This window comes from Aotus nancymaae, unplaced genomic scaffold (genome assembly GCF_030222135.1).
Source record: "Aotus nancymaae isolate 86718 unplaced genomic scaffold, 86718_ANA_hifiasm-v0.15.2.pri h1tg000046l, whole genome shotgun sequence".
Classification (NCBI taxonomy): domain Eukaryota; kingdom Metazoa; phylum Chordata; class Mammalia; order Primates; family Aotidae; genus Aotus; species Aotus nancymaae.
Window position 1 is genome coordinate 8,400,739 of NW_026988460.1, and position 12,026 is coordinate 8,412,764.

Genomic DNA, 12,026 nt, shown 5'->3' on the forward strand with positions numbered 1-12,026 from the left:
ATAGTCTTAATATCTCTCTACAAATAAACAAATAGAAAAGACGTAAATTGTCAGGTAATCAAAGCTGTGGAGAAAATACAGAGGGTAGAAAGCAATTTTCAGGAAATGATACTGAAGCAGTGACCCGGATGATGGGAGCAAGCTGTACAGATCTGGAGAAAGGGTCTGGGTGACAACATTCACAGGACTTATAGGAAAGGCAAGATTGGTGAGAGGAAAATGCAAGGACAAGAAAGATCACATATGGGAACCAGGACAGAGCCTTGGGACCAAAGGTAATGAGTAAAATTTATTCTTAATCTTTATGAGAAGCCATTGGAGGTTCTGTCCACAAAGGTATCGATATGTTCAGCCTGAAATTATAGAAAATACTCTAGCTGTTGGGTGGAGATGAGGAAATTACAGCAGTGGGGCAGTACTAGAAAGAGTGATAATTAGAGGATATGTCAGAAGCTATTGCCACAGGGGAGTTGAGAGGTGGCCTGATTCTCATTCAAGTGGTTATGGTGGGAAGAGTGAGCAATAGCTAGATTCTGGGTATATTTTCAAGATAAATGCAATTTATTGCTAAACAGATGTGGAATATGAGAGAGACAGAGGTGAAACATGACTCTCAGTTTGGATCTGAACAACACAACAAATGTGCCCTCTTACCAAGGTGGAGAACATCAGAAAAGATCGTTTATGGGAAAAATCAAAATTATGGCTTGAAAATATAAGCTTCAGATGCCTGCTGATATCCAGAGATGTGGAACTGGCAGATAGTTATTTGACCCTGGAGTTCAGGACAGAGGTTAAGCCAGGAAATATAAATTTAAGAGTAATAAAATGACTCAAAATGGGGAGCTTAATAGTGACAGTCCCCTCTATTTTTTGACATGGACTCTCGCTCTGTCACCCAGGCTAGAGTGCAGTAGTGTGATCTTGGCTCACTGCAACCTCCACCTTCCAAGTTCAAGCAATTCTCCTGCCTCAGCCTTATAAGTAGCTGGACTACACACATGAGTCACTATGCCTGACTGAGAGTTTCCTTTAGAAAGAGCATGCTGATATAGTTTGGATGTGAGTCCCTGCCCAAATCTCATATTGAAATGCAGTCCCCAGTGTTGGAGGTGAGGCCTGGTGATTACATCATGGGGGCAGTTTCTCGGGAATGGTTTAGCACCATCCCTCTTGGTATTGTTCTTGTGATAGTGAGTGAGTTTTAGGTGAGAGATCTGATTGTTTAAAAGTCTGTGCATCCTCCCCATTGTTTTCTTGCTCCTGCTCAGGTCATGTGACATGCTTGCTCCCGCTTCACCTTCTGCCATGATTCTAAGTATCCCGAGGTCTCCCCAGAAGCCAGCCAAGGAAGCAGATGCCAGTATCACACTTTCTGTACAGCCTGCAGAATCATATGCTAATCAGAACTTTTTTATTTATAAATTACTCAGTTTCAGGTATTTCTTTATAGCAATGTGAGAACAGACTAATACATGTGGCTTCTCTGGTCCATTCCAGACCCTAATACTCCTTGTTGCTTAAACAAAACTTGCTTTACTCACTAACATTATCTTCCTAAGCAACAGAACTGAATGAAAATATAAAGGGGTTCAAGAAAAGATAGAATTCTAGTTCCACAAATTGTCTGGCAATCTTGGTTAAAATGCAACAATTAAATCAAATGCGTATCTAAGCAAAAACAGAAAGCCACAAAGCAGACTCATAAATTCTACAGTTTACACTGGTTGCTGGGACAGTGTAAGAAGGGTGTGTAGGATGACAGGATTAGTTTGGTAACCTGGTAGCTTAGGTTCAATTGCCCATGTGGAAAGACGAGATGAGATCTTTAAGCCTAGGAAACTGCCATTTAGAAATAAGACATTTTGCACACATCCTGCATCGCTGAAAGTCTGTACTCATGGTTAAAGCCAGCCACGGATCCAGGGAAAGGACTAGAAAATTAATTTGTTCATCTCTTTCTCACTGAAGTTGAGTATAATACAGATAGAAGGAACGATGGAAATCAGTATTATTTCAACCAAAAATTCAATCTACTGGGCCTATATCTCACATGGTTTGGGGTTTCGTATTTATGTAACAGTTGATTTTTCTTATTCATGAATTTCATACTTGAAAATGCACCTACTCACTAAAATTTATGTGTGACCCCAAAATCAGTATGTGCAGCACTTTCAAGGTCATTCACAGGCATGTGTGGAGTGGTGAAAATGTGGGGTCTCCTCATAGGCACATTCCCAGCCAAATCTGACCAAAGTGACATTCTGCCTTCTTGTTTCAGCTCTCAATATAAACAACTGTCCTTTTCACCACACATTTTGTGCCATGTTTTTCATGTTTGCACTGTTTTTGGTAATCTTGCCATTAAAATGGTTCCCCGGAGTAGTACTAAAATGCAGTCTAGTGTTTCTATGTGCAAGAGGTTTGTGAAGTGCTGTATGAAGAAAATATAGGTGTTAGCTAAGCTATGTTCATGTATGCGTTATAGTGAAGTAGGCCATGAATTCAGGGTCAATGAAGCAACAACATATAAGGTATCTTCAAGCAGAAACACACACAAAACAAGGTGAGGAATTGTTTGATTGAGGACAATGTTCAGAGGCTCCCAGGAACCTAATCTTGTATTTCTCTTAGAAGCAATAGTTCGGTATTCACTAATTCAGTATTAGCAGTGACTTCACAGAACATAACTACCATGAGTAATGAAAATGGACTATTTATGTTGGGCTACATCAAGCCAACATACTAACATAAGACAGTTTCCAGATTGGTATAGCCCTGAGATTCCTGGCAGCAGCAATAACAGCTGCTAGTTAAGGACACTACTTAAACAAGGCTAACAAGTATCATATGTTTGTTCAGGTAGGTAGAAACTCTGCTAAAGATCAAATTCCCATCAAAAATCTAAAAAGGCAAAACTATTCACTACAACAAGAGTCAGCAGATCAACAAATCACAGATTAGCACTTCCAACATTCTGAGCTAACAGAACAACACTATGAATGAATACCTAAATATTTTAGACTTAAATAAAGTAACAAAGGAAAATAAGAGAGGGGTCAAATGGTCAGAAAATAATGATACTCTGAATAAAGAATAGAAACACATGAAAAAGAAGCAGATAGAATGTCTAGACATGGAAAACATAATCATTAAAATTAAAACCTCAAAGGGTAGCTTAATAACAAATCAGGCAGAGATCACAGAGGAATTAATATAGTATAGGCTAAAGGTAAGCAGTTAACTTGGAAGAACATAAAGAGATATAGAATGGAAAATATGAAAGAGAAGTAAAAAGAGATTGGAGAGATAATAAGATCATTCAAAATATATTCAAAAGGAAAACCAGGAGGAACAAAGAATAGTCATGGGGGATAAACAAAAGTGGAAAACATATGGCTAGGAATTTTCCAGAATTTCCATAAGACATGCATTCCAAAAATCACTCCCTAGAATTGTATAAAAATGATAACAGCATGCATTATGTGCTAGGCAGTGTTCCAGGTGCTTGACATATATTAGCTCATTCAATCCTCACACCTGATAGGATAAATTTTATTACCCCGGCTGTACAGAAGAAGAACCTTAGAGGTGTAGAATCTGCCCAAAGTCACATGGCTGTAAGTGATGGACCTAAGCTTCAGACCCAGAAAGTAAGCTACTGCGTCTGTGCCTTGAACAACACACTTTACTGCAAAATTATGTTTTGGCAAATGAGGGCAAAATAAACACACTTGAAGACCAAAGAGCAAAATAAATGAAAAATAATAAAGTAATGACCAGCAAAAGGAACTCACTAAAAGGATTTCTAAGACATACAGATCTCATGATTATGTTAAGTGAAGCAAGCCAGGCACAGAAAGACAAACATTACATATTATTTGTGGAATCTAAAAACAAAAACTCATGAGCTTATAGACTAGAAGGTTGGTTAGTAGAGGCTGGGAAAGATAGTGTGGGGTTGGGAGGGTTGGGGAGGTGGGGATGGTTAATGGGTTCAATAGAAATAAAGAATAAGACACGTTATTTGATAGCACAAAAGGGTGGACTATAGTCAATAATAACCTAATTGTACATTTTTAAATAACTAAAAGAGTATAATCAGATTGTTTATAACATGAAGGATAAATGTTGGGAGGGAGGAATACCCCATTCTCCATGACGTGATTATTACACATTGCATGTCTGTATCAAAATGTCTCATGTACCCCATAAATATATACACCTACTATGTAGCCACAACAACTAAAAATTTTAAAAATTTAAAAAAACATACAGATCTCAAAGAAGGAAAATGCTTCCAGATGCAAGAATGGGTGAAAGGGAAACAGTAAACACAGGGGTTAAGCTAACAAGCAACAGTTATGTGAAATAACAGTAAGGATCTAGGGGAAACAGACAAGTCATTTCTCTCTTAGTCCTGAAATATTCCCCAACTGGGACTTACTAGTAGGTAAGAGATATTTTGTAAAGGCATAAACCCACAAAGACAGGACAATAGAAGAAGAAAGTACAAATATGAATGTTAGAAAACAGGTGTAATGATGTTAAATGGTTTGGCCTCATGGAGAAAGACAACTTTTAAGCTTTTAGTGAGCAAAGCACAGAAGTGATTGATGTGTGGGCAGAATCCTCAACAGCTTAGGACTGGGGAGAGTGACACACCTGGAAGAGGAAATGAAATATAACAATGGGAAGGTAAGAATTTGAAGCTGCAGTTAGGCATACAGATTCTCTGTCTCATCCACATAGCCAGGTGAGTGCCCTGCTCCACACCAGAAGAGAAGAGGCTTATTCTCAAAAGGGGGTAAAGAGAGGCTGTCTGAACTGGAGGTGATATTTTGTGGAGAGTCTTGTAAGGTATATTAAATGCATGTATGCACAGTGGATTCTGCAATCCCCCAAGGCCTCTTTTCTGCTTAGCTCCCAGGAGCCAGTGGAGGCTTCTGCCCTCAAGAAAGAAAATTGGATTTCTTTCCCCTCTAGAGAATCTGACTTTCTTAAAAAGAAAGAGGTAATAATGAGGTGAGAGTCCAGTGAGATATGTCACACTATGGCGACCCTCCTGATGACAAACTCTGCTCAAGCACATATAGGTTTCCATTAGGTTTTTAGTTCCACACTCCTTAGTTTGTGCCAACAAACAAATAAAACCAGATAGCTGCAAAAGGTTTCTCACCTGAAAGAGAGAAACAAACCAACATAAAACTGAAATGAAACAACTTGGACAAAACTGTTTGTATGTGGGAAGAAAACATAGAGGCAAATAACCATCATTCATGTTTTGATGTGGATATAATAAGCTATTACAACAATTACACTAGAATATGCTAAAGAATGGAAATTTCAAATGTAAAAGTCTCTTAAATTGTATAAATATATGGTAGGTATTAAAAACTCAATAGAAATATTTAAAGAAAGGACTAAAGTAGTCTATCAAGAATAGAGATAAAAGTCAAAGAAAAGAAAATCTGAACAGACTGTATGGGGGAGGGAGGAAGGGTTGGGAGAAACAGTCTAATCCAGGTGGTTCAAGATGCAAGTAATCATATGTGTGACATAGAAAACAGAGAAAACTAAGGAGAGGAAATCATAAAATCTCCCATAATTAAAGGACTCATGTTTTGAAACTACAAGGACCCACACAGTAACCAACATGTGAAATAAATTTGACCCATAACAAATCAAGTCACTGTGGAATTTTACTAGGTTGCTGCAAAAGTAATTGTGTTTTTTGCCATAATAGAAAACTAGGGGCAAAGAGAAAACCTACAAGTTTCCCTAGAGAAATATAGGCCTCTCTATACAAGATACCACAAATCAAAATGGCATCAGACTTCACAACAACAGCACTGTAAACTAGTTAACATGGCAAAGAATCTTCAACATTCTGAAAGAAAAAGATTTGTAACATATTATTCATGCTAAGTTAAGCCAAGTCTCTTGATCAAGTATGCCAGTATACTAATTTTAGAATACATGTCCTAGAAAAATAAAAAAAATATCATTCATCTTTTTTTAGGATGTGAAGGATATGAGATCCTTAAACAATGAACACTAAGAAGGAAGAAGGTATGGAAAATAGGTGCCAGGGGGTGGACACAGCAGAGATTTGTAGGGGATTATCAGAGTGAGTGATGGTGAAGAGAGATCCCAGAAAGACAACTTTGTCCCTAATATACAGAAAAACCAGTCCAACTGGAGCAATCCAATGGCTCTAGAATATAATTCCCCAAGAAGATAAAACTAACAGAATATCTGATTACATCTCAGTATCTGAGAGGACACCTAACAATTTGGCCACAACTTTGGTTGACTTAAGTATGAGACTACAGAAAATCAAGAAGTAAAATAATGTAATAACACTACTATTAAAATCATGCATGAAAGGAAAAATAATCAGAATTATTGTTTGCTGCAAAACTCAGCTCTGGATACCTTTTACAAAGTCACATGGTCGATGGGCCAATAGGTTAGAAATCAGCATCAAAAGATGACTAGTAAAATTCCACGTTTGGAAATTTAAAATACATGTCATACCTGATAACTCACAGATCAAGGAAAATCATAATGAAATTATAACATTTACTGAACTGAAACATAAATTTGTTATGTCTAATTCTTTGAATACAGCTAAAAGTGTACTTTCAGGGAAATTTAAAACCACAGAAATTTATACCAGAAGAGAATAAAGTATAGAAAATACTAAGATAACTATGCAACTTAAGTACTTAGAAAACAACTATAAAATAACATAAGAACTTTGGAAGAACAATAAAGGTAAGAGAAAAATGAATGAAATAGATGGTAGAAATCTCAAAGTGAGAAATAACATCAAATTCTCACAAATCATATTTAAAAAGGATACCAAGATAATATTTATAAGAGAACAGTAAGTATATGTCTAGATAAAGCAGAAATGAGAAAAATAATTTAAAAACTTTTGAAACATTTTTTTACCAATACATTAGAAAACATAAATGAAATGGATAAAATTTCTGGAAAAAATACAACTTATCACAAAGAAATAGTATGATTAGTCCTATAACTATTCAATACATTCAATCTATAGTTAAAATATTTCCTCAAAGAAAACTCGAAGCTTAACATATACACCTTTTTCAAGGAAAAGATAACTCCAGTATTTCTCAACATTTTCTAGGGAAGAGAAAAATAAGGAATAATCTCCAGGTCACTTTTAGAGGTGAAAATAACTTTGAAAGCAAAGCCAAAAAAGGATAGCCAGAAAGAATAAATAGGCAAAAGTGCTACAGAAAATACCAGCTAACATCCAGGTATTTTTTAAAACTGCATAAATTCCAAGTTGAAACTAACCCAGGAATAGACGATCACTTAATACTAGTGAAGGTCCACCATGTTAACAGATTAAAAGAGAAAGACAGCATCACTATCCCAGTAAAACTAAAGAAAAAAAATTTTAAATAATAAATCATTCATTATAAAAACTAAACTAGCTGATAAATATCTGAGAAAAGGAGTCTAAAAATCTAGGGTAAACGTATCAGACATATGGTCTTTTCACTTTCATTTTATTACAAGCACTATTCAAGCCACACAAAAATTAAGATACAATTTCTTTACTTTTTCACTAGTGTTAAAAGTGTGCATCAACCATATTTTCCTTTACTCATTTATGCATGAAGGACACAGAAGTACTTTCTCCACAACTAAGAGAAACAAAGAAAATATAGCTAATCATATAAACACACAACATGGTCAAGAGAGGAGACACAGCTAAATTTAACAATTAGAACATTTTTCAGTGACAACACTTGAACATCCATTTGCCTGCAGCAAAGAAAGTTAAGATTCCTCTGAAGTCTTGAGCATCCTCCTCCTAATACAGGGTCTCCATTCTAATCCCTTCTTTCAGTTAACATATTACTTTTTCTTCAAGGCTATGAAGTTAAAACAATGCTCTACTGTAGCTAATAATTTGGAATTACTGATGTATTAAATATCTTCTACTTATTTTGCCAACCACATGAATATTAAAAAACATTTTTTAACTTTCCAGTCCAATGTGATGTCAGGTGAAGAATATCCAAGTTGCTTCTTGTAACTTCCAAATAAAACACTTAGAAAAACACCAAAAATGTAGAAGAGAACAAAAAATATGATTTCACTGTACAACAACACAGCTAAGCAATCAAATGTCAATATATAGGGAATAAATAAAACTTGTAGAGCAGAGGGGGACACATTGAGGGGAAACCCAAGGGACTCAATGTTACATCTTAAGTTTACTTTATGAAAGGGAGAATTACAATAAAGGTAGGAAACTAGTTTGTACTTGACTCACCTTATGTATCCTGATATGGGCACCCCAACTCAGAAACTCAACGGCAGTACCAAAAAAGAAAATGAGTAATTTCTGTTGGGAGAAGCAATCTGCCATGTCTCTGGGCTCCCTTGCAAGTTTGTGCTGAGTGTGCCAAAAAGGAATGAATGGTCTAACTGCTCATTGCCATGTCCTCATCTCAAGGATGTGTTTGAAGAAAGCAACCTGGAGGGATAAGGTAATGTCTCCCTCTAGAACAAAGACCAGGCTTCCTTAGTGTTTGCTGTAAAAGAGATGGATTCTCTAATCCCAGTGTTTCTCACAGATGGGTGCATTATCTACCCTAGCCCTACTGCATCCCTCTGTGGGACTTGGAGTTAAGGGGAACTCAATCAAACATGCTGAACCTCATGATGCTTATGTACCAAGAATAATAAAGTCCTAAGTCACTGACCCAGGAGTCTCATGTCTTCTTCCAGCATCCATGAAACAGTAACAGACTAGCTTATTAGCTCCTAAGTAGAGTAAAATCCCATCCCTGATTCAACAACTTCACCACACTCTGCCTATATAAAGTGCTGGCCAGGAAACAGGGCAGACTGCAAGAGGTGCAAGATAAGCAAGATAATTTTAGAGGTATTTTCTCATACAAGTCATACTTTTTTTTCCCTCATACAAGTCGTACTTTTCAGGAGGGGCTAACTGAGGAAAAACTTGTAAGTTAATTATATGTCTTCATATATTATCAGGTATGAAATGAAGAATCCATAGTATAAAATATCACTAGATGAATGTATGCATCACTTTATAAGAGGAATGACTCCTAGAAACAAGGAATTAGACTGGGAATTGCTCATCTCCCACTTGCACAGGGCAAAGACTGTAGGATCTGGGTAGTCCACCAGCACCATCTTGTAGGCAAAGACTGAGTGTAGACATGATTTGTTTTAAAACCTATTGAAAATACTTAAGCATAAAAATGGAAACACCAAATGGAAGTAGTGGAGGAAACCCTGACTCCAAGATCAAAAATAGCATTTCTGAAAACTGACTATATCTTCAAAACAATACAAAAAGATGTGGCACCTATGAATCAGGAACAGGAAGTCATAGGAAAGAACAGGCTGAGATGAAAAGAATTGCAAAGAATGGGACAGAAAAAAGGAAATCCAATGTAGATGATCATGCCTTTTGAAAATATAAATAAATTGAATATAAAACTAAACTATATAAAAAGAAACTCTCCTCAACTGTATACAAAATGTGTAAGTACAAAAATGAATTTTTCAAGCTCTAAGCAAATCAAAATAAACTTAGCTATATGCTGGAAATCTATGTTTTAAACTACAAAGATGAAGAAAAAATAATCCTCCTATATACAACCAAGTGAAACTCAAACTACAAGGGGTGGTGGTGAGCTCCCCAAAACCAGAAATTAGCCTGGCCACCTTATTCTCTTCAGCAGCACTAATTTCAGAAGACAACAGAGCAAAACACTTGGAATTCTCTGTTAAACAGCTCCGAGACTCAACATTTATTATCAACCAAATGGTATCCTCACATTTAAGGGAATATGATGACATCCCTTAAAATGAAAAAGCATAAAACATACTTGAATTTTTTAAATGTAACATAGTAAATATTGCAAATGTTTTTAAATTTATTGAGAAATTTTAAAAAATAAGAATGCAAAAATGAGAAGAGGTCTGGTAGTTGGCACTAATGCCAGGTAAAACATAGATACATCATAGATTTTGGGCAAATTCTGGTTAACAACTATATGCACATACACAATTATCTATGAGAAGACTATTTTATATATATATATATGTGTGTATATATATATGTATATATATATACACACACACACATATATATTCCTATATACATTAAAATAATATAATTTAAATCAATAATCATGGAAATTGCACAAATATTGCAAAATATGAGGCAAGAGGAAAAAGGAAATTAAACTCTTTGTTTAAAATGGAGAAACTTTGGAAAAATTACCTTAAATTCTGGATACTGGAGAAATATACACAAAGTATTTAATAAACTTAAAAGTAACTAGTTGTATGATACAAACATCACATACAGCTTTCAAAATATGTAGGGAAGAAACAGTTAAAAAAAATTGTGCCTACAGGAAAAAAAGTAAAGAGAAAACAAAGGAAAGAGCAAATAAATATGAAAAACAGGACACAGAATATAATGGCACAAGCAAAGCCAACCCTTGCCATTATTAAACTAGAAAGCAAAAGAATAGGCCATGCATTAAATGACCCATCATTAATTTAATAAAAGCTTATGGAGAAAACAGAGAGAATACTACCTCATTATAAGAACATATGCATTTCAATTTCAGAATTATTTAGGTGTAAAAAACTTTAAAAAATCTTAGAAGCAAGGTAATCATAATATGCATTATGTACAAAATACAAAACTATAATAAAGAGACACTAGTAAAAAGAAACAAAAAAGAAGAGAAAATAAGCAAAGATAAAAAATAAATTGGGCCTCTGGGTCCAAGTCCAAACTTCCTAGAGAAAGCATGTAACCTTCCCAGATTGGGCTATGTATCCACTCAAGTCTAAATAACATGGTACAAAATGGCTTCCAGAACCCAGGCTTCAGTGGGAGCTGTGCTGAGGGTAATCCGTAAGGGTATCTGTGACAGCACCCCAGCGGGGTCAACAACATGTCACCACATATGTCAATTTCTTCTTGTTCTCACTGTCTTTGTTCCTTAATATTTTCAGGTTTGTCAGATGGAATTTTCTAAATGTTCTTCAAAAGCAAGGGCCATTTCTGACAATTCCTTCATATTTTTTTTTCATAGTACAATGCACATAGTAGCTGCTCAATAAAAAAATTATCAACTGCATTCTTTCCTGTTCCTTACACAGAATCCTTGTGAAACAGTAAAACAGAACACACACACACACCCCCCTACATGTACACATGCACACCTGCATACACACAGACACACAGACACACACACACATATTTTTAAGCTCTGATTTGAACACTACAGGGTGTCCAAAAAATCATACTGAATTGTTTTCTCAACCTATTTATTGAATTAATAAAATCCACATATTATTTCTGAAATCCAAAATGACCACACAAATTAAGTTATGTATTTTCTAATGCTGAATTTGTTAGACATGTGAACATAAACTTACAGGCAAACTGAAGTTTGGCTTCTCTGCTGACAATTGTTCCAAGTGAATTTGTTGCAAAACACTGGTAAGTTCCTGCATCCCAATTTCTGTTCGGGTTAATAACCACAAGATTTCCACCATTCAACTTATAATGATGATCCATATTTGTATCAATATCACTTCCATTGAGCTGCCATCTGTAAAACAGTATCAAGGTTTTCCCTCCTTAGTAGCTTTAAACTTAAAAGAAAGATCTTGATTAAAATATCTACTTTAAACATTTTCCCTCATGTAAGTAAAAAGTGATACATATATTATTCAAATGTTACATACCTGAAGATCAAATATGCCCAAGTATTTATCAGAAACAAAAAGTTAAAGCACAGTAGAAAGTACAACAAAGTAGCATCTAGAAGTTAAAGGTTTTTAAAGGTTTCTTAGGAGGTGGGAATGATTTTATTTGTTCGCTAGGGGAAAAATTAGGCTAGGTCTGTATAGGCAAAGATGAAGTAGAAAGTTGAGGTAATTATTTCAGATACTTTAGGCCAAGCTCCTGCTGA

General features: G+C 35.5%; 1 protein-coding gene across 2 annotated transcripts in view; it reads right to left on the reverse strand.

Annotated features, from left to right (window-relative positions):
* CNTN3 (contactin 3) overlaps positions 1–12,026 on the reverse strand; it is a 332,828-nt gene that overhangs the window by 199,409 nt on the left and 121,393 nt on the right. For both annotated transcript variants that reach the window (XM_064361917.1, XM_012477072.2), the window contains one exon: positions 11,488–11,663. In XM_064361917.1, the coding sequence (XP_064217987.1) occupies positions 11,488–11,663 (176 nt within the window). The remainder of the gene's footprint in view (positions 1–11,487; positions 11,664–12,026) is intronic.